Source organism: Helicoverpa zea, chromosome 5 (assembly GCF_022581195.2).
Source record: "Helicoverpa zea isolate HzStark_Cry1AcR chromosome 5, ilHelZeax1.1, whole genome shotgun sequence".
Taxonomy (NCBI): domain Eukaryota; kingdom Metazoa; phylum Arthropoda; class Insecta; order Lepidoptera; family Noctuidae; genus Helicoverpa; species Helicoverpa zea.
In genome coordinates, this window is record NC_061456.1 from 10,215,153 (window position 1) to 10,239,006 (window position 23,854).

At 36.6% G+C, this 23,854-nt stretch overlaps 4 protein-coding genes across 5 annotated transcripts in view; 1 reads left to right on the forward strand and 3 right to left on the reverse strand.

Annotated features, from left to right (window-relative positions):
* The first annotated feature begins 805 nt into the window (after positions 1 to 805).
* LOC124630670 (zonadhesin-like) lies at positions 806 to 13,180 on the forward strand. The gene is made up of 14 exons (XM_047164635.1): positions 806 to 903; positions 2,872 to 3,051; positions 3,356 to 3,595; positions 4,725 to 4,856; positions 5,407 to 5,586; positions 6,091 to 6,270; positions 6,806 to 6,889; positions 7,433 to 7,612; positions 8,354 to 8,533; positions 8,636 to 8,680; positions 8,914 to 8,997; positions 9,847 to 10,023; positions 10,311 to 10,490; positions 12,918 to 13,180. The coding sequence occupies exons 1-14, from the start codon at positions 846 to 848 to the stop codon at positions 13,178 to 13,180; spliced, it is 2,163 nt and encodes a 720-aa protein (XP_047020591.1). The 5' UTR covers positions 806 to 845.
* Positions 13,181 to 13,203: 23 nt separating this feature from the next.
* Positions 13,204 to 15,349, reverse strand: LOC124630596 (aspartate--tRNA ligase, mitochondrial). Its single transcript, XM_047164558.1, has one exon. It carries the CDS (start codon positions 15,168 to 15,170, stop codon positions 13,266 to 13,268), a length of 1,905 nt encoding a protein of 634 aa, XP_047020514.1. The 5' UTR covers positions 15,171 to 15,349; the 3' UTR covers positions 13,204 to 13,265.
* A 666-nt stretch (positions 15,350 to 16,015) lies between these two features.
* On the reverse strand, positions 16,016 to 18,880 carry LOC124630434 (probable RNA-binding protein 46). The gene is made up of 4 exons (XM_047164337.1): positions 18,174 to 18,880; positions 17,320 to 17,810; positions 17,034 to 17,241; positions 16,016 to 16,830 (listed from the first exon to the last, which is right to left on the reverse strand). The coding sequence occupies exons 1-4, from the start codon at positions 18,828 to 18,830 to the stop codon at positions 16,645 to 16,647; spliced, it is 1,542 nt and encodes a 513-aa protein (XP_047020293.1). The 5' UTR covers positions 18,831 to 18,880; the 3' UTR covers positions 16,016 to 16,644.
* Positions 18,881 to 21,857: 2,977 nt separating this feature from the next.
* Positions 21,858 to 23,854, reverse strand: part of LOC124630304 (vesicular glutamate transporter 1) — a 52,182-nt gene continuing 50,185 nt past the window's right edge. For both annotated transcript variants that reach the window (XM_047164143.1, XM_047164142.1), the window contains exons 10-11: positions 23,622 to 23,742; positions 21,858 to 23,095 (exon numbers count right to left, since the gene is read on the reverse strand). In XM_047164143.1, coding sequence (XP_047020099.1) covers positions 22,889 to 23,095; positions 23,622 to 23,742 — 328 coding nt within the window. In that variant the 3' untranslated portion in view covers positions 21,858 to 22,888. The remainder of the gene's footprint in view (positions 23,096 to 23,621; positions 23,743 to 23,854) is intronic.

Consider the following 23,854-nt stretch of genomic DNA (forward strand, 5'->3'; position numbering starts at 1 on the left):
CGAAATTGATGACGCTATGGGATATCTATTTTTCAATCATGATTTCTGCACAGCGGGAGAGTGCCTATCAGACTTACTGACAAAAAACCTATCTCTGTTTTTCTTTCCTTGATCACCAGGGCGATCACTGTTTCGAACGATACAGCAGTATTAAGAATGTCAAAGCCGAAATCATTTTTTTTTTTTGTTTCGGCCTTTAAAAGCACTTATGATAAGAATGCGATGTAGTAAAAAAAAATACCTAAGTTCGGAAATGCCTCTAACTTGTTTGTGTTTTGTTTATTGGCTTATTGCGATTGAAATTATCGGTAGGCAAGAGTCGCTGTAGTAAGTATTTATTTATGCCAGAACAAGTTCCTTACTTTACAGAGTAAACTTGATATAAAAAATAGACCATCTCGTATACAAGCGTAGTTTATCGGCGTTCCGTAGATTTACCTTAAAAAAGATCACCAAAGTTCCATGTTTTCTTGAATTAGCTTTCCTCTTCCATACATATCTATCTGCCGTCATGTCACAAATAACATTCATTCATTCCATATCGATATCTCTAACTCAATCCATCCCCCCTTTTACAAATTTACAATTCATGTCCAACACCTTCTCCAAAACATGATCCTCATTCTTCCACATTACCATGTCCATGAAAGTTACGACCGGTACCCATAAAAACAAACAACGTCTGAAAGTGAATTACTTATTTTACTCAATTAATTGATTTAAAAAAAAAACTCAAAATTCACATAATGAAATAAAAAATTCAAGTATTCGATAAAGGAACCCTGAAACTCGTATAAATGAACTGACGAGCCTCGGCTTTTATCATAACGCTTGCAATCGTCAAGATGTACAGGTTTATCTTGTTGTGCTGCTGTGTCGTGTTGTGTGCTGGTTATAACGAAGGTAAATTCATATTTTTGGGTTACATAATCAAATGTTTTTAAGTTAGTCCAGCTATTTTAATTCAGAAATAATTTTTGACGTTTCCAAAAATAGGTCCCAAATAAAAAGTAGGTAAATGTTTCTTATAATAATATTTTTTTATTAATTTAAGTCACACGTAATTTGCAGTCCTTTTTATGAATTTTTCGTTTATAAAAATTGCTATCCGGAAAATCGTTTTACCTTATAAACATGGTTATGAAAAAAAAACAATTGAAGAGGAAAACTTGTCTAGTTATACGGTAATTCTGAGTTCACTAGAACTGACATCTCATCTATAAAGGGGATGCACCAAATCCAAGTAAATATATTTACCTATGTCTCATCGCTACTAATGTTAACGCTATTTAAGTATCTTTCTACTATTGAATTAATTACCTAAGTCTAAACTGTAATGCATGATTGGAAAGCAAACAATGCTTCAATGCCCAATTTTCTTTCGCACTCTAACTAACGCTGATAAACCTCTTAAACTTCAGCCTTTCTTCCTTAGACTCTCTTCATAGTTGAAAGTGTTCTACTGTCTATGTAATGAAAAGCGTAAATATTAACATCTGTAAGGCTGTAGACAGACGGACTACATTTCAACTGCAATTTGCAGTTCAAGGGCAGTTTGAATGCAGTTGACACGACTGCAATAGAACTGCAAATTAAACGTGTGGTCCGATTCCAGTTAGGATGGAGTCGGCGTGCAGTCGTGTTCTAAAATTGAAATGCAGCCCGTCTGTCTAGAGCCTAAATGTAGATAGAATAACTACCATGCATTTTATTTATTTATTTTTTATCTAAAGGCCTCTCTCGCTGTGATTGCAGAGGCAGAGACTTCTTGTTACTTTACTGATTAAAATTGCATTTAATATTTTAGGTTGTGGACCAAATGAAGAACTGCGTTGTGTACAACCGTGCCCCCCCGAAAAGACTTGCAGGAATCGCGACATACAATATTATTGCCTACTTAGTATTCAGCCGTGCACATACAAATGTGTATGTAAAGCGGGATACATAAGGAATGCTGCAGGCGAATGTGTTACTGTTGATAAATGTGGTAAGTAGTGAACAAATTGCATTATCTGCCTCGCCTTTTCCCAATTAAGTTAGACCGGTTATCCAACTTCTGGGCTTCTAGACAGTACGGGTAGACACCCATATCGACTGCCCAAATGACTTAAGAGCTTTACATGAAGTGACAGCCTATCTGAACTTCTGAATCTCCTCGACTCAGTCAGGCACCTGGGGCACCCAATTTTTTATTTTTCAAACCGATTTAGTGGTCTCTGAATTATTGACTGCGCTATCCGTTAGTCCTACCAGATTTTATAGAAAATCGATACCTGAATTTCCAAATCGAAGAGCCAACAGATTACCCTGTTAATCTTGATATTAATAAGATACTACGACGCCGCATATTATTTTGTCTAATTCTAACTCCTTTTTTTTTAGAAAAACTTTGCAAAAAAAATGAAATTTTCACCGACTGCAAAAGATCCTGTCCCCCGGACACCTGTCTTTCTCTTGTAGCCAGGTTCAAATGTGACCCCAATGAGCGTTGCTCCGAAGGCTGTGTGTGCAGACCTGGTTACTTAAGGAAAGAACCCAACTCTCCTTGCGTACCAATATGCGATTGCGAAGAAATGAAGTACTCGGAAGATTGTAAGCCGATAACGATTAGAAGTCTGGTCTAGAATGGAATCTAGCGACAAATGATCGCTGTGCTTTTGAAAGTTGGACTGAAATATCTTAAGTTAAATAAATTATTATGTTAAATAAAGTGTTTAATTCTATTTTTATGAGTTTTTTATTTCTACAATTATTGAGTACAAGATACGTCCTGATATACTCTCATATGTTCTGCTCCTATATACTATCTTATGTAATCCCCTATTCCTTCTTTTGTATACTTACTTATTTACTCCCTTTTGAACATTTTAGCATGTGGACCAAATGCAGATATACGTTGTGTGCAACCGTGCCCCCCTGAAAAGACTTGCAGAAACCGCGACATACAATATTATTGTCTCCAGAGTATCCAATCATGCGAATTCAAATGTGTTTGCAATGAGGGATACCTAAGGAATGCTGCAGGCGAATGTGTAACTGTTGACAAATGTGGTAAGTCTTAGCTTTCATCGGCTTCCAGTCTAACTGGATGCAGCTAATTACTAATACTTTACACGGAGCGACTGTCTATCTGAGCTCCTCAATCCCTAGCCTAGACATCCAGATAAACTAGCTGCTTCTTGATTGCAACCCAAGAAAAGGTAATTTGAAGAGTAGAATTGATGAAGCCTTACAATAAATGGAACCGTTAAAAATACTTTTTCAATCAGATTAATAGTGTATGAGAGTACCCATGCCTTCAAGAACAGAAACCTCAAAATTATATTGAATAATTTTAACTCCATATTTTTTCCAGAACGTCTTTGTGAAGATAACGAAATGTTTACCGACTGCAAGACTCCTTGTCGCCCTGACACGTGTCTGTCTCTGGTAGTCCCGCCAAAATGTGACTACCGCGAAAGGTGTTATGAAGGATGTGTGTGCAGACCTGATTTCTATAGGAAAGCTAACGACTCCCCCTGCGTGCCAATATGCGAATGCGATGAATGGAAGGATACAGAAGATTGTACGCCTTCAACGGTTGGAAGTTTGGTGTAAAATAGATTGTTAGGGTATTATTTTGGCCGAGTTTTTGTAAGCAGGGTCGAGGTCCTAAGTGTAACAAATACATTGTTGTGTTGAATAAACATTTTTTATCTGTTTTTAATGAGCGTTTTATTTTAACTAAAAGAGGAGAAAATATAATTACCTATGTAGATAATTATCTGATCTGAGCTTCGAGTAGGAACCTTGTGGCGCCATTATTAGTCTCAAAAATCTCTTTACAGAACCATCCTGCGGTGAAAATGAAGAATACACAGAGTGCAAAAGGTCATGCCCTCCTGAAATATGTTTCTCAATCTCCGCCTTCTACGATTGTGACGTGAACGAAACTTGCGAGAAGGGTTGTGCTTGCAAACCTGGGTATTTGAGGAAAAGGATGGACTCACCCTGTGTACCAACTTGCCAGTGCCCACAAATGATAAATTCTTCGGACTGTCAAAAGAAGAAAGACTAAGGACTTTCTTCAGAAGAAAGAAAGAAAGAACACTTAGAAGGTATCGACACGTAGAAAGAAGTTCATGCTATGATTAATCTTTATAGTCCAACATTATGATAGTGGAATGTAGGTACTATGCATGTATTCGACATGGTAATTAAGTAAGTAACTAGATTATAGAGCACTTAGGTATTCTAGATTTAAATGTCTGCTACTCATAGGTGATTAAGTAAGGACTAAGGATAATCTCCTAATACTCAGTAACTTAAAAGATAGCTTTATAATAAACAATTGTGTAATTTTAATTTGTTTTATTTCTACGGGAGACTTAGGTCCTCTCATAATCACCAACTCTATGAACCTAACTGATATTAGGGACCCTTATTCGTTGTTTTCCCCTTTTTGTGAAACTTCTTTACGGAGCTCTAAAAGAAAATAGTACCTACCTTTAAAACACAACGAACACAAAAGTGTGCGTCGTAAAAAATAACGTTTAGGACCTTGTATGAACTACATAGTTATAGCTCTGTCAATCACAAAAACCCCGAAGAACATCAATATCGTCGACATGAAGCGTTTATTTCGCATTGGTAACTTCACTAACTAGTACCTATACCTATGAATGATCCTCTTAAAAACCACTTGTACAGCCATATAAATACTGAATCCGAACTCTGAATAAATCATAAATATTTAGACATCAACATGAGATCATTGGTCGTGGTATTTTTCTGCTGTGTAGCGGTGACTGCTGCTAGGAACATCGAAGAACTTTTCTCCGATTTTGGTATCCTTGGAGGACCCCAATTGAATAATGGTAAGTGTTTCAAAATACAACTATTTTGAATCTCTTTCCTACTTTTATTTTAGACATATCTGTCTACGGTCATAAAACATTGGCGTACACAACATCCCTTGACTAAATGATACACCGTCTCTTGAAGGGAATCTGGGAATTCCTTAACTATTTAAGTGTTCCTAATAAACTTATTTAATTAATTAAATAAATGCGGGTTTATAAAACTTATTAAATCAAAGCTAGATGTTGATGAGTTCAAATAATCGCTATGAGGAAAACGGCTTCTTTTTTATTCGAAACCGCGGAGCTAAAACGGGGAAACACTTTTTTTGCTGTCTTCCAACACTCATGACGTTGTTTATTATGTATGTTGCTAATGTTGTTTCGACACATAGCAATAGAATAGGTATACCTAATGTCTTTAGGTACCTATGCCTACTATTTAATTGAGTAGGTAGGTACCTAAGTATTTCCCTTAACAATAGAATCACACAAAACGATTCAGCGCAGATAGACGCAATTCTAAGATGTACCTAAGTCAAATTTAATAAAAATATCTTATTTCCAGATTGTGGGCCAAACGAAGTGTATGACTGCGTTTATCCATGTCCTCCACTGAAGACTTGTGCAGACCGTGAAGAATATTCTTGTCCTGATGTAGAAATGTCCTGTGCATTCCAATGTGTCTGCAAACCGGGATTCTACTTGAACAAACCGGGCGGCGAGTGTGTCACAGAAAAACAGTGCAGTAAGTTACAAATCAATTCTTAGTTAATTATGTTTTACCTAGACTCCTACTCAAATGTCTGTTGCCAAATAAAGACAACAGAATCTTCAGAACGTCTCTCTTATGAAACTGATTTAGGTATTATTATCTAGGTTATCTTTGGGTTGAGGAGGTCAGATAGGCAGTCGCTTCTTGTAAAGCACTGGTACTCAGCTGAATCCGGTTAGACTGGTAGCCGACCCCAATATGATTGGGAAAAGGCTCGGAGGTATGATATCTAGGTTATCTTTGTTAGATACTTCTTCATGCGCAAACGACGGGACTGATTTTGATGAAACTTGGCACTATAACAGTGACATAGGTGGGACATCAGATTTACTTGTTAAATCAAACCTGCAACCTTTTTCTTAAATCCTATAGGTAATTCTTCGTGACGGGGTCCGCATCTTCTTCCTATTCGCTCTATCCTGCACATTCTATGCTGCTTATTCGAAGAGTTAGTTTTAATATCTACAATATTTTCAGACAAATGTCCTGGTGAGCACGAACACTATGCTTGCGGGGGGCCATGCGACGATGTTTGCAGCATACTACATGTTCAGAACAAGACTACTTGTGCCTTCACTGAATGCCAACCTTCTTGCTACTGTGATGACGGATACGCAAGAAATGACTCTGGAATCTGCATACCTATTGAAGAATGCCGTAACTAACCAATATTAATTAACTACCTATCCACTTAGTGCTTAGTTGTTAAACGTCTAGTTAAGTATATTTAACAGAATAAAATTAAACTTACAATTTTCGCCAAACTACAGATAGTAGGTATAAATAAAAACTTAAAAAAATCAGCGTAATTATTCGCGAGATGTTCCGTGATGTAAGTTTTCCTAAAAATGTAAAATAAAATAAAATATCATATGGTTTAGCGAATACGACCTACCTACATGTGATAATATCTGAAAATAGTACCTCACCATAAACCAGTAGGTAAATAACCACCAAATAAAATAACATTTAATGGGTAGATAGTATTTCTTTAAATAACACCTAACATACCAATTAATAACCCAATAACCATTCCAAGAAGAAAGACTAAGAACTTTGAACGAAGAACTAAAGAAAGACCTTGCTGTTTAAGATACTTTGAGGTGTAGAAAGAAGCTACCTAATGCTATGATTAACCTTTATAGTTTAAAATATGATAATGGAATCTAAAATGTGTTCTTTTGCTGTGTAGCGTTGACTGTTGTTCAGGACATCGAAGAACGTCCTACCGATGATCCGATGATGACCGATATCCCAATTTCCCAAGAGAATAATGGTAAGTGTTCCAAAAAACTACTATTTTTAATGTTTTTTCTGAATTTATTTTACTGATCTTCTACGGTCATAAAACATTGGCGTACAAATCATTGTCTAGCCTGAAAGATATTCTAGGGGGGAATTCCTTATGTAATGTACCCACAGTTTATTTTTAATAATAAATAATACTTAGAGATATATACCAAAGCTAGATATTGATGAATTCAATAGATCACTATGAGGAAAACGGCTTATTTTTATTCGAAAGCGCGAGGCTACAACGGAGAAGCACTTTTTTTGTTTCACAAAAATACTCATGACGTTGTGTTGTTTATTAGGTATATTATTAATGTTGTTTCAACACATAGCAGTAGATTTTATTCTTAGATACCTATCTATACCTCTGCCTATAATTTAATTGCGTAACTACGTAGGTACCTATTTACCGTTTTTTTGATCGTCTAGAACTTAACGCACCTCAAAATTTTCACACGAATCACTAGAGCCGTTTTACCTTGAAAGCTTTTTTTTCCTTTTAACATAAAAAATAACTTATTTCCAGATTGTGGGCCAAACGAAGTGTATGACTGCGTTTATCCATGTCCTCCACTGAAGACTTGTGCAGACCGTGAAGAATATTCTTGTCTTGAGGAAGAGATGTTCTGTGATTTCCAATGTGTCTGCAAACCGGGATTCTACTTGAACAAACCGGGCGGCGTGTGTGTCTCAGAGAAACAATGCAGTAAGTTTAAATTTACAAATAAATTCTTAATTAATTCCTACCAAGACTAGAAAACAAAATCTTCAGAACATCTAAAGGTAGAATTCCGTGTTATAGAATATCCTTCTTCATTTCTGCTTTTTAAAGATAGTGTCGATTGGTAATCGTATGGTATTTCGTCATCCTCCTCTTCTTCAAGGATATCAATTAGCACTTCGACTAGAGGGAACGGACGAACAAAATCGACTACTTAATTTCAAGACAATGCCGCGCGCGGCTTACGAAATTCGTCGGCCGCGCGTGACTATCGCGGGCCTCGGCAGCGGTGCCATACATTTTCATAGGTTGACTATTGTCGCGCGCGGCCGACGACTGTCGTAGGCCGCGATCCACGGAATTCTACCTTAAATCACACTCACGAAACTGATTTATGTATGTAAAGTTACCGGCACGGATATTGAGCTCTCGGCGGAAGAGTGGGGATCGCTTTGCGCACTGTACACATAAGGCAAAAACCAATAAATCGCTTCCGCGCAGGTGAAGGTCATGGCTCAATATCCGTGCCGATAACTATACCTAGGTACGTTTATTAGGTAGGATACTTTTTCATGAGCAAACGACGGAACTGATCTTGGTGGAATTTATAACTATTGCGGTGACATGGCTGAGAATAAGTTTATTTTTGGGTCATGTAAATATGTACATATAATTCATTATTAAATAACCTATATCCTCAAAAAAAAAAATCTATACTATTTTCAGATAAATGTCCTGGTGAGCACGAACACTATGCTTGCGGAGGGCCATGCGACGATGTTTGCAGCACACTACATGTTCAGAACAAGACTACTTGTGCCTTCACTGAATGCCAACCTTCTTGCTACTGTGATGACGGATACGCAAGAAATGACTCTGGAATCTGCATACCTGTTGAAGAATGCCGTAACTAACAAATATTAATTACTTACCTATGGCTTGGTTATTAAACGTCTAGTTACATTTAACAGAATCAGATTAACGACTGCAATCAATGTTTTTACTTAGGTACAGTGTTCACCAAACTTGATGGCGGCCCGCACCTAGCTTCAAGTAAGTAGTAAAAATTAAAACTCAAAAAATCTGCTTAATTATTCGCAAGATGTTCCGTGATGTAAGTTTTCCTAAAAATGTAAAATAAAATAAAATATCATATGGTTTAGCGAATACGACCTACCTACATGTGATAATATCTGAAAATAGTACCTCACCATAAACCAGTAGGTAAATAACCAAAGGTTTAAAATATGATAATGGAATCTAAAATGTGTTCTTCTGCTGTGTAGCGTTGACTGTTGTTCAGGACATCGAAGAACGTCCTACCGATGATCCGATGATGACCGATATCCCAATTTCCCAAGAGAATAATGGTAAGTGTTCCAAAAAACTACTATTTTTAATGTTTTTTCTGAATTTATTTTACTGATCTTCTACGGTCATAAAACATTGGCGTACAAATCATTGTCTAGCCTGAAAGATATTCTAGGGGGGAATTCCTTATGTAATGTACCCACAGTTTATTTTTAATAATAAATAATACTAACGGCCAGTTTCTTCATCAAAAGTTAAAGTTAAAGTTATGGCTAAAGTAATGTCTAAAGTTAAATTAACGGTCAAATTCAATTTTTCTATTAGTTTTGCTGTCACTTTAGCCTTGAAAAAACGAATTTGACCGTTACTTTTACTTTAGACATTACTTTAACTTTTGATGAAGAAACTGGCCGTTAGAGATATATACCAAAGCTAGATATTGATGAATTCAATAGATCACTATGAGGAAAACGGCTTATTTTTATTCGAAAGCGCGAGGCTAAAATGGGGAAGCACTTTTTTGCTGTTTTCAAACACTCAATATGTTATTTATTAGGTATGTTATTAATGTTGTTTCATCACATAGGAACAGTCTATAAGAGCTTTCGGTACCTACCTATGCCTATTATTTAAATGCGTAGTTACCTAAGCATTTGCCGTTTTTTGATCTTCTAGAACTTAGTGCACCCTTAAGGGTCAATTCCCACTGAAAGAGCAGCGGCCGGCAGCGGCCGTAAGAGCACGGACAATGTAAGAGACGGACAATCTCAATCACTTGCATTTACGGCCGCTGCCGGCCGCTGCTCTTTCAGTGGGGATTGACCCTAAAACCCAAAATGTTCACACAAAACAGTAATTTTACCTGGAAACCTTTTTCCTTTGAACATAAAAATATAACTGATTTCCAGGTTGTGAGCCAAACGAAGTGTTTGACTGCGTTTATTCATGTTCTCCACAAAAGACTTGCGGGGACCATGAAGCCTATTGTCCTGATGTAGTAATGGGCTGTGATTTCCAATGTGTCTGCAAACCGGGATTCTACTTGAACAAACCGGGCGGCGTGTGTATCTCAGAAGAACAATGCAGTAAGTTACAAACAAATCTTTCATTAATTCCTACTCAAACTACAGAACAGAATCTTCAGAACATCTAAATCATCATCAAACTCACGAAACTGATTTATGTAGACGCCCATGTACATAGGTATACCTACCTATTAGGTACCTATGTTTGTTAGGTACCTAGTACCTACTTGACAGAACTGCGATTTTGATGAAACTTGGTACTAAAGCAGTGAGTAATTCTCCGTGACGGGGTCCGCTTTCCGTATCCTCTTTGAGTTCGCAGGTTTTAATATCTATAATATTTTCAGACAAATGTCCTGGTGAGCACGAACACTATGCTTGCGGGGGGCCATGCGACGATGTTTGCAGCACATTACATGTTCAGAACAAGACTACTTGTGCCTTCACTGAATGCCAACCTTCTTGCTACTGTGATGACGGATACGCAAGAAATGACTCTGGAAACTGCATACCTATGGAAGAATGCGGTAACTAACCAATATTATTTCCTACCTAGGTACCCACTTAGTAGTGCTTAGTTATTAACCGTCTTACCACAAAAACTTTTAAACGTCAGTTTATGCCTTGTCTAAAAAAATGTCAAATTATGACGTTGACATATGGTTCATTTTGCAGCCAAAATTTTATTAGACAAGTATAAAACAGGGTTTAAAGTTTTTGTAGTAAGGCCCTAACTGCCACACTCAGAATGGATACTTAAATTAGTCTTAATGAATCCTTAACTAATTATCATTAAATCTGTTAATGAACGATACATCCCAGAGACGAAATTTAAGGGTTCATTAGTTAATGACAGCTTTAAGTATCCGTAGGGCAGAGTATCGTCAAATTGTCTTTGATAATGCTTATCGATAAACGAAAGGTGTAGCCGCACCTTAAAATGTGAAATTATTAAGTAGCAAAAACTGTTATTTAAATACATTAAAACCTTGTATATCAATAATAGAAATAAGAATTTGTTAATTTCGGGATCGTTTTTACGTAAAAACACCTATTTTCATGTAAATGATATAAAGTACATGAAAACTTTTTTCTGGTATCACTGTCAATATTGTACTGTCAGTGTCAAGGTTACATTTAAAATTCTTGTTCCGTTAACCGACAGGAAAGAAAAGTGTGTGGAAAAGTGTGATAAGCTCTGAAATAAATAGCTTTATCTTAACATATTATCATGGTAAGTTTCGTTTCTATGTACATTAGTAGCTGCACATATGTATTTGAAGAATTTAACTTGTGCTTGTTTCATTTTAGGAGTCTTCAGGAACAAGAGCACCACGCAAACGTGTGGCTAATTTCACGGCGGACGAAAAAGCTTTGTTAGCACAATTAGTTAAAAAGAGACCAATCGTGGAATCTTAAATAACAGATGGCAAGTCAGTCGCCAAGAAACAAGCAGCATGGGATAGTATAACACAGGAGTTCAATCAGGAATCAATCACCAACTTCCAGACTACGGGCTGCTTTGTGAAAGTTTAAGAAAACCCAAAAAGCGATTTCGGCCCGACCCGGGAATCGAACCCGAGACCTCAAGCACAGCAGCCGCGCTTGCGACCACTAGATCAACGAGGAAGTCAAATAAACTTTGTACTACATAATTGGCCTCTTGTTCAACAATTAAAAAAGTATTCCTCTTATTTTATGGATTTTTATTTATTAAAAATTATATTATGAGAAAAATCTATCAACTATAGATTGTCGCACCAAAAATCCATTGCTGTTGGTTGTGCTTTCACGCCTTTCACTCAGGACAACATCATCATTCTCAATATGAGGAGTTTCCTAGTTCTTTGGAACCAAATCATCAACCTGTAAAGAAATATTATGCAGTGTCGCACAAGCACATATAACAGCCACAACTGTATCCATCTTAATGCCCATGCCAAGTTGGAGACAAGGAAACCTTCTTTTCCAAATGCCAAAGCATCTTTCCACAATATTCCACATTATATTTTATTTGGCTTCTGTTGTAGTTTTCTTGTGCAGTTGAATTTGGTGATAAAAACGGTGTCAGTACCACATTGCTAACTGCATACCCGCTGTCCCCTAAAATTATCCCTTTTAACACACCAGTATTCAGTCTTTGTTTACTTGCACTGCTGTTATAAATAAAACTATCATGGGTACTGCCAGGCCAACGGGCTACTAGATCATAAAATTCCAAGTTTGTCCCAGTGACTGCTTGAACATTGAAAGAAAAATACCCTTTTATATTCCCATAGACTTCTAATGTTACTCCTCCTGGGCTTCTTATTTGGCCCCACTACTCCAAACCTTCTGCTATAGTCTACAAAATCAATAAAGTCAAGCAAATCACTCATCTTTACTTTATTGTTCAAACACTTCTATTCCTGAGACTTTTTAAAATATTTTATTTACTTTTATAACCTTAAACATAAATGTCAAAATCAATCATTAGAAAGTTAAGTAAAGGTTTTGCTGTACTTAACTTTAATTGTCATTAAGGGATGGTAACGGATCATTAAGTGTCTCTGAGAGTGAGCTTTTTTAAATCTATACTAAGGAGCCACTTAAGTAACCATTAAATGACTCTGAGTGTGGCAGTAAGTGTCTAGTTATACCTATTTAGCAGAATCAGATTAACAATTGAAATCAATAGGTATTTTTACTTACAATTTTCGCTATACTTTATGGCGGCTCGCAACTTCAAATATAAAAAATTAAAACCAACAAAAAATCTGTGTAATTATTCGCGCGATGTTTCGTGATGTCACATGGTTTAGCGAATAGAACTACCACCTACCTAAATGTAATAATATCTGATAATAATACCCTACCATAACCCTGTAAATAACCGCCAACTAAAAGTAACAATGAATGAACTTTATATAACACCTCACATACCAATGATTAACCCAATAACCATTCTACTTTAGATGAACCCAGCTGTGGACAAAATGAAGAATATACGGATTGCATAAATCCTTGTTTGAATGAAACTTGTTCTGTGATTGGGAACCAAGAAAAATGTGACAGCAAAATTCCTTGCAAACCGGGCTGTGTTTGCAAGGAAGGCTACTTCAGAAAAAATCAAGATTCTTCTTGCGAACCTGCTTGTTCATGCCCAGAAAAAAAAGATTCACCTGATTGCCTTCCTTGGCAAACTTGGTTTATATTGCCTCCAATAAAATATTTGTGAAGTAAGGAATGGAAGAAAAAATATTTATGTAACAAGATTTGTATATTAAAAATTACTAACTTATACAATATTTAAGTTAAAATAATTATTTTACAGTAGTAATATGGTAATACTTTTTGTCTTCTTCACTTATACTATTTGGTGCTCCCGATAAAGGATCCCTTCCATCGTGAGATTTAGGGAATGCAATCACTTCTCTTATTGATTCTGCATTACATGCTAATGTGACTAGTCTATCAATACCCAGAGCAATGCCAGCATGAGGAGGACATCCACATTTCAAAGCATTCAAGAAATGTGATAACGTTAACGGATCAATATTCAAAATCCTCAATATCTTCTCTTGTAATTCCGCATTGTGCACACGCACTGACCCACCACCAATTTCATTACCATTCATTACTATATCATAAGCTAAAGACCTAACTTTTAATGGTTCCGAGTCCAGCAAATGCAAGTCGGCAGGATGGGGAGATGTGAATGGATGATGGCAAGTTTCTAAACCATTCTCACCTTTCAAAAATAATGGGAAGTCTACAACCCATAACGGTTCAATGTCTGATTTGACTTGTAGCATGTTATTAGACTTTAATAGTGATGCTATCAACTCTCTTATTTCACCTAAACATAAGCAAGCATTTTCATCTTCACCTAGAGCAATGATAGTAGCATCTGAGTCTTTGACTAAACTCTGAATACTTCTGCCGACATCAGTACCCAATTCTTTTGTGATATTTTCACTCAAAACTACTTTACATGAATGCTTTTTGGCAAATTCTCTAATTTTTTCTTTGTATTTAGTTGTTAATTTACCAATTTCCTTAGTATATGGTAATGCATAGGCACGAAAATTTTCATCATTTGATTTTTCAGGGAATAATTTCTTTAGATTAATGAATTTCAAGTCATAAGTCAAGTTAGGTTTGTCTGTACCATAATTAGTCAAAGCTTCTCTATAAGTAATTCTTTTGAATGGTGGTTTTGGAAGTGATTTCACAAATGTGCTGTAGAGTAACTCTTCAATCATGGTTAAAACGCCATCTAAGTTAGTGAAAGAGAGTTCTATATCCAACTGAGTGAATTCAGGCTGTCTGTCTGGTCTAGTTGTCTCATCTCTGTAACATCTTGCTACTTGGAAGTATCTATCAACACCTCCAGACATGAGCATTTGCTTGAACTGCTGTGGACTTTGTACTAGAGAGTAGAAGAGCCCCTCATGATGGGTCGGCACTACAAACTCTCTTGCTCCTCCAGGAGTTCTGCAGAACAATGTGGGAGTCTCAACTTCAACAAATCCATGACTTTCAATCAGAAACCTCCTCATGTTATGCAGCATGTGTGAACGCACTCTCAAGTTATGCTGCATTTCGGGAAACCTCAAATCAACATATCTATGTTGTAATCTCAGTTGTTCCTTAGGTTTCTGGTAGTTGCGAAGGTTAAACGGCAGCATATCTACAGAGTTAAGTATGTCAAGTTTATCAATAATAACTTCTACTTCTCCGGTAGCCATGGTTTGATTGATCATGTCTTTAGGTCTCAATGCTACAGTGCCCTCGATTTTGACAACAGTTTCTAAAGGAATGTCAGATAAATTTATGTTGTCATTGTTCACTATACACTGTGTTAAGCCGTAAGCGTCTCTTAGAAGGAGAAACTTGGATAATCTTGAAAACTGCACCCAACCACAAAGAGTGACCTTCTTGCCCCCATGTTCAGGCCTTAACTCACCACATGTATGTGTTCTATACGTAAATGTATTGCAGTTTATATCTTCTGGTACCTCATCAACGAGCTGTTTCGTTCCGTGCAGACTTTTCTTCACAAAACTCGATCGGTTATAGGTTATGTTCTCATGTTGCGGAAATTCGTAGCTAATGTTAGCAAATGTTCTCTGCCGGTGCGTATTAACACTAGTTTTCATGCAGCATGATGATACAGAGCAGTACTTCACGGTATTTCTATATAAACACAGGTTTCTAGACAGCATTTTTATTTTGTATTTGTTTCTGTACTTTGTGACTATGGTATTTACATGCTTGTATTGAAAATTTTTATTATTCTATGGCTTACTTATTTATTCAAAATAAATGGTAAAATCAATGAAACTCTGATGAAATTATTGAAATAAACAAATAACACCGCGAACTACACACGACCAGACGTCGTTTTGACATTGTCTGCTAATGACAGTGACAGGCGTATGACAGCTAATAATCCGTTTAGAAATGAATGTAGGATGATTCTAGTAACGATGACCATTGAAATATTTCGTATAATTATTTGGTTGGACGCTATAGCATATCGCCAACACTCAAGCTACTTCAATCTATTCCAAATCTATATCCATTTTTAAATAGGGTTTTAATCTATAGGTACAGACCGATTGTAGTAATGTGCTAGCTTCCATTCAGAGCCCTTCAGATAGGTTTGGTGATGCCTGACCAGTGGTCAGTGACCACAGCAGACAAGAAAACATCTGCGTCGACAGCTAGCAGTAATAACAGTCTGCCGTTGCTGGGATAAGAAACAAGCCTAGCCTATGCTACTCGGAAATGTTTTGAAATGAAATAATTTTTCGAATCCGTTCACTAGTTTCGGAGACCAAGGTACAATCAATTTCCGCTTCATCTATCAACTCTGTAGTCTTTTGCTAAGCATCTGGGTTGAATAGGTCAGACGGGAACTCACTATTCAAATTGGATCTGGTTAGAGTGGGAGCCCCCAACATGGAAAAACCAGAGGTAAACATTACACAGGATTAGACAGGAAGTTATTTAAACTGGATCTGGTTAGAGTGGAAGCCCACAGGATTAGTAAATTAAAGCATTGAAATTTTTTTTTTATCTTTTTATTCTACAAAATACATAGAAGTCGATAGTAAACATTAACAAAGTAAAGCAGTGCATTCACTCTGAATATATTAGGATATAGGCACAAGGAAGCACTGAATTAGGTAGCTTTACATAACGTAAATAACACCTATTAAAAAATTACAACTATCGAAGTTATATTGACAAATCAAAGAATCCAGTAGATAACCAATATGATAACATGTTCAAAATTAAATTTTCAACAATTGAATCAATTGAGTTACCTACATTAAAAATAATTCAGATATTAATTGAAAATATTAACTATAATAAGAATTAAACAATGAAACTTCTGTCAAACAAAAACTGCGATTGCGCGTCCGACATAAATAGGTCAAAACATAACTAAATTGTCTAAAAGGAGTCACTAAATGTTACAAAAAAAGTCGCTTAGCCTAAAAATACTTTTTCGCTAACAAAACGAAGATTCAATGAAATCCCAACTGCACAACCATCAGATTGCCGTCAGGATTTCATGAGCAGCAATAACAATAACAAACAGTTACAACAAAATTTCAGCCTTATTTTCTCAGGAATAAGGTTTAAAATTTATATAAAAACTATTACCTAAGCTTGCTTCGAAATTTAAATTCAAGCATTTCGCCATATTGGCATAGGGAGCGGTACAGGCCCCGGTTGAAAGAGGGTTGACGGTGGGTTCATGTAATCATATGGCAGGTTGACGCAGGTCTGCATTGGTGACATGATGGGAGGGTAGACAGGCGCGAGTGGCGGCTGCGGCGGCATCGACTGCTGAATGTGGCTGGCTTTCAGCATCTGTAAGAATAGCAGATAATTTTATTAGTGCTGGGATTTTATTTACATAGGTATGTATATATATTTTGGACATCAAAGAAGTTTGTTATATACAAGTCAAAATTAATAAAGAAGTGGTAATAGGTATGCAAAATATTTTTCCTAAACATTGCAAGCCAAGACAGAAAATCTAGCTAGAATATTATACTGATTTTATTACATACCTTTATTACTTGCAATGCAGTTTCAGCAGCTTCAATTTGCGCCTGTTGCATTGACAGACAGGGTCGTGTAGCCAAAGGTCCAAAGCGACGTGGCGGAGAGATCAGGGGCAGACCAACATGTGGTAGTTCAACTTTTCCTACCCATAGCTCAGAGTGGATAGGGTCCGAGTACTTCTGGAAGTTGTATACAGGTGGTACCCACATGTACCTGAAAAAATCATTAAATTAAAAAACTGAACTTACTTAAAAAACTTAACAAGGAAATTAAAAGGTGTTAATTACATACCTTTTACACATTGATTCAAGCTTAGCTGGAGCCAATGGGTATTGGTCCTTGGGAGCATATGAGTAGTTAGGCGAGTCTGATGGTGAACCACAAGGGGACTCTCCTGCAGTGGCTGACCCTATACCTTCATCTTCTTTGGGAGAAGAAATATGAGTATTATTTTCCATCTGTTGCCTGTACATCAAGAGTGTTTGGGACAAGTTGAAACAGTTGTTAAATTTTGCATTGCCTCTGTTCAATTTCTGAATGCGGTATATCTCACGAACAACTGGTTTTGCCCATCTTATTTCAATATTGCTACCATCAATCTCTGCATTCTGAAGCATCTTCATTGCCAACTCAGCATGCTCACGTTTGAAGAAGTGAATGAAAGCATAGTCATAAATTTTCTTAACTCGTTCAACTTGATTTTTGATTGCAGACTCAAATACCGATTGGATGGTGTCTGGTGTAGTCCTTATTTGAAAGTTCCTTACATAGAGCACCTTCACCTGCAAACAAAAGCAGGTTTTATAAATTTAAATGCCGACTACATGCAGATAATAAAAATTATAAACAGTTGTTATTGGACACGTAAACTTTGGAACACCTGTCCAGAGACAGTTTCATGAGTATTTATAATAATATCAGTTAGCCAAGGGCAAACATTCGGCGCGCATTAGGCATTAAGTTTGAGTATACTTTTGCTATAGGCATGTAACACCATCGCTATAATGAGGTAAATGTACCTATGCATATCGCCAGATAGCAACAGATTTACTTTAAAAGAAAATAATGTAATGCAACAAATTACAAATATGAACGCCAGGTAGGTATAATAAAAAACGCAAAGCGACTTTTTAGAATTTACTCACTTTTTGCATCTGCTCATCGTCAACATCTGGTTCAGGTTCGGCCCAGTCCACCATCAGTTCTTGGTCCCAAATCTTCACGCAGCCAGGCACCAGGGCTCGCCGCGCCATGGCCGCCGCTCGGTGCGAGGTAAACTCCACGAAAGCGAAACCGCGGTTCAGCCTCTTGTCATAGCAGTTCTTGTACAGAATCAGGTCCACAATGCCACCCACGCGCTTCGAAAGCTCCTCCAGAACTTCTTCCTTGGTCTTCGTCTTCGGAATATTACCGACGAAGAGACGGCAGTTATCCACAGACTTCACGACGCCAATGTGTCGCTTCGGCCTGATCTCGTAGCCGTTCAGCTCTTTCACGGCCGTGGAGGCGTCAGCTTTATTGGTATAGGTAACGAACGCGTAGCCACGGTTGGATCCCGAAAAATCCATCATGAGACGCATTTCGTAAATCTTACCGATCTTTGCGAATACGGGAACCAGTTCATCTTCGAAGATTTCTCTGGGCAGCTTGCCGATGAAGACTTCGCAGCCTTTCGGGGGCGCGGGGCCCACCCAGTTTGGGGGCGGCCCGAACTTCCTTTGACCGTTGTGCTGGACCAAGGGGTACCCTGTCTCCTGCATCAGGTCGAGGAGTTTCTGCGTCATAGACCGTTGTTCTTCCATTGTAACTATTAAAATTGCCAACAACAGTCAACTTGATCAATCCGTGCTGCTAATCGACAGAGTAACGAAAAAGCGGCAAATCAAAGTGGCGGCTCGCTTTATACTTTAGCACTTGCCGACAAACGACGCGCGGCGGTTGTGACGTAGTCGAACATTCGAATTTGCCGCCAATTGTAAATAAGTTTATCAATTTGTTTAAGATGTTTTAAAATTATTGCTGTGGTTATTAATTAAAGAAATAATAGTTAAAACTTCGTTACTTATTTAGAATTGTAATTCGCTATTGATTTTATTTAGGAATATACTTATATTTGGTTTCGTCGGCGTATCAAGAGGAAGAGGTAAAGAGGTAAAACTGTATTTTTTATACGTAATTCAAATTAAACGAAATTTGTATGTTTTATATAGTTAATTAATTAAGGAACATATTTAATGAGAATAAATAAGCACGGAAAGAAAGCATAATTATCTTAAAAGTATATCATCAAAACATCTTTGTAGTATATTTGTTAGAACAACTTTAACAATTTTTAATCATAATTTCGAAGAAGTAAACTACAAATTGTACAAATACAAATCTTAATATTTTATCAAACATATGATAAAATACTTTAAATTACACATATCATTAAAATAAGGACTTAAATGAATAAGAGTAAGTACTCATAATTATATCGGTATTACGTTACAATTAAATAATTCATTTACATATTATTTGTACACAATGCTAAAATAATGTTTGTATTTAAAAACTAACTACGACCTTTAATAACAATTATTGGATACGATATCGCTAATTAGGATTTTTATTAGAACATTTTGCAAGGCTAACGATAGATGGCGCTGTTCTCAATTTAAATTTTGGCTGATTTCTCAATTTTTTTTAATACTTTCAATTTGTGTATTTGGATTCTATTTAAACTATTATGGTGACCTATTTCGCTTGTGTATTAACATAAATCGTCTATACTACATGAATGATTCTTTCACCCTTTGAAACCGGAAAATCCGTTCAGTAACTTTCGGCACCTAGATTTGGAGTTCATAGTAAACTAATAGACAGATTTTGTTTTAAAGAGCCATTTATGTTTTAGAACTTTCATTTACATTCATTATATTATATCTATACTAATATCATAAAGCTGAAGAGTTTGTTTGTTTGAACGCGCTAATCTCAGGAACTACTGGTCCGATTTGAAAATTTCTTTCAGTGTTAGATAGCCCATTTATCGAGGAAGGCTATAGGCTACTTTTTATCCCGGTACGGGAAGTAGTTCCCACGGGATGCGGGTGAAACCGCTGGCAGAAGCTAGTTAGTTGATAAATCAATAGTTTAACTAGGTATCTAGGTAAATAAGGGACAAAGTAAAAAATCAAATAAATTCAATAACTTTAATACAATTTCAAATTCACATCACGTACAAAATAATTATATCCTTTATTCAATACATGCAGCATTATGGTAACATCCAAAGCGTCCTTACGTACAAAAAGATAATATGAGTCTTTCTTAAAACTAATAGTTTAACTATATGAGAATAATGTTCATTTTTGATTGGCATGATATGAAAATGTAGTCGAAACTTAGGATTAACTTAAGGTACGTTTTTCTTGCTGCCGACCGCACATGCACGAAATCAGCCCCAGCTGCACTACTGGGACGCGATTCTACTAATTTTACTTAAGCGACATACGATTCACATCCGACTAAGATCCAATCACGACTCAATTACGATTGAAGCGTATATGACATTCCGCTATATTTCTTTTAAATAAACGTTTTTATCCGTTCCTGTGATTCAATAATTAATCATATTGTATGCAAATTATTTACGATTGCAACATGATTGTAGAGCAAACTACGTGTAGACCAAATGGCAGACCAATCGCAAACCAATCGAATGTCATTGAAATACGATTGGTCTTATATTAGTAGCAGAATTCCAGCTAAGGTTAAAACTGCTATTGCTATTCAATTTTGACATTATTAACTTAGCAGAATCGGGCCCCTGGTATATACGTATTTACATGAAACCATTTTGGTTCGAAAAGGCAGCTACACGTGCAGTCAATTCAAAACGTACCTTTCTGCTTTTAATCAAAAATTCAAAAATTATAGTTTATTTTTTGTCTTCAATTTATTATAAGCGTGTTGAATGGTTGTTGTATGTAATGAGAGATCTAATTTCTAAAGCTACAGCAGAACTTATGGAAATATTTTACTTACAACTTAAAAACTAAAATTATCACAATCAATATTTTAAATTCATATACATAAACAGATCTATTTTAGATATTTGATTTTATTGAGTACTTTAAAGGTCTTTATTCATTTATTTATGGGTGAACCTAATAAATAAATAAATAAAGATCTTTAAAGTACTCAATGAAATTGAAACAAGCAGAATTATACCACCAAAACAAAATATACATAAAAAATAATTTAACTGTAGTAATAACCGAATCATTTAAGTTGCCCGGGTAACTGGGTTGAGGTCAGATAGGCATTCGCTCCTTGTAAAGCACTGATACTCAGCTGCATCTGGTTAGACTGGAAGCCGACCCCAACATAGGGTGCTTACATAAAGAAACAGGTTTCCGGTACAGACAAACCTGTACGGGTAGGTACCGATCAGTGCAGGTATAATATTTCAATACAATCGTATTCACTCACTTATAAAGAAACAGGTTGTTTACCTGTTTCTTTACTGATCGGTACCTACCCGTACAGGTTTGTCTGTACCGGGAACCTGTTTCTTTATGTAAGCACCCATAGTTGGGAAAAAGGCTAGGCAGATGATGATATTTTAGATTCTTTTAAACCTGAAGAAGCTTTATAATTTAGTTGATTCACATAAAAATTACATCCACTTATTCTGTATTTTTCTGGTACTTTGCGTACCAGAAGAATACAGATCTTTTATACAATAATACATTGTTAATAATACTAAAATAATATTTACACGCAAGCAAATAAGCACACTGGCAACTAACTATACATATAAGTGAATAGCATTACATAGTAAGAATAAACTCTTTTATTGGAAAATTTCATCAAAATCCGTTCAGCCGTTACAGCGTGACTTTTAGTAGGATAAATTATAATTGTGGTCAAGATCAAATCCGATAACTGTGATGATATACTTAATTAAACGTCTTAATTAAAAATTATATTTTATCATTGCTTAACAATAATAACGTAAAAAATAAGCACACAATCACATGAAAATTCAAAAAAAATTGATCATCATTTTTCCGTATTTTTTTATATGTAGTAATTACACAATATTTTACTGTACATGCTAACTTGTCCTAGAATGTAAGTGACTATTCAGACGAAAACAACATAGGTATGCAAAAAAACACAAAAATTGCAACAATTTTCAACTCATTTTCCACCGTAAATTGTTGTAGTTTTCTTCCGAGTTTTCATCATTTTTCCTTCCTACATTTTAATCATTTTTCTTGGTGTTACATATAATTCTGATACTCTAGTCCCTTGTTATCGAGTCCGGCGGGCGTGGACAGCGTGTCGGCATCGGTATCGAAGCTGGCGTCGGTATCGAGCTCGAGCACCCAGGCTGTAGCTCGGCGGAGTACAGGGCGCCAAGAGATTTTTTTGATAAAAAATGTTACATTTTAATGTTCTTACTAACTTATCCTACGAAATAGATCCAAAAAAAATTGCAACTTATGACGCCATTTTTGTAGTTTTCTTCCAAGTTTGTTAATTTTTGTGATTCATAATTTTTCCATCCGCAATTTTAATTATTTTTCTTGGTGTTACATATCATTCTGGTACTCTAGTCCCTTGTTATCGAGTCCGGCAGGCGTTGACAGTGTGTCGGCGTCAGTATCGAAGCTGGCGTGAAGATCAAACGCCAGAAATGATATTTTTGATAAATAATGCGTAATTTTTCCTGTTTTCACTAGCTTATCCTACAAAATAGGTGTCTATTCAGCCGATAACAACATAAGAAACACAAAATTTAGAATTCAAAACGCCATTTTTGTAGGTTTCTTCAAAGGTTTTGTCATTTTTATAGTTTTTCCTGCTTTTACATATCATTCTGGTACTCCAGCCCCTTGTTATCGAGTCCGGCGGGCGTTGACAGCGTGTCGGCATCGGTATCGAAGCTGGCGTCGGTATCGAGCTCGAGTACCCAGGGCTGTAGCTCGGCGGAGCAGAGGACGCCGTACACGGCAGCTCCGAGTAGATAGATGGCGCTGGAGATGAAGAATACTATGCGCCATTGGTCTGCTGTCTGGAATTGTTGTAGAAGTTATTATTATTATTTGTGGTTAAATAATCACGATGTTTTCTCTGCCTATCTAATCATCACCCTAAGGTTGACTGGAAAGAATGCCTATGGCATTAAGTCCGCCTTTGTAATGTTTTGTTGCATAAAATTTGAAGAACCAATCTCCTAAGTATGACTGGGTCAATTCCAGGTTAAGCAAGTACCAATGTAGCTTTTCTAAGTTTGTATGTACTCTCTAAGTAAATATATCTTGGACACCAATGACCGTGTTTCACAGGGTACACGATAAATTGTAGGTCACGGCAGTCATTTGAACATCTTTGGCAGTCGTTACGGGTAGTCAGAAGCCAATTAGTCTTACAACCAATTTTACAAAGGGGTAACGGGTTGCCCGGGTAACTGGGTTGAGGTGTGAGAGAAGGTTTGTGTCCCGCATGGGGACTACTTCACTACCGATAATACCAACCTGAATTGGTTTGAACTTAAATACTACATAATTTAAACTCCATTTTATCATAAAGATACAAACCTTATCAGTAACAATAGATCCAGCGAGCGGCGGACTGATGATGCCGGGCAGAGTGGCGATGGTGTTGGACAGGCCCATGAGCACGCTGGCGTGAGGCGGCGCTATGTCCAAGTGGTTCACGCTGAAATTGTTGTAAAGGGAGTTTTGGTTAATGGGATAATGTGATAGATGATTTGTGGACTTTGTGGCTTTGATATAAGGTTGAATTTAAAATGTTTTCTTTGAGGATGTAT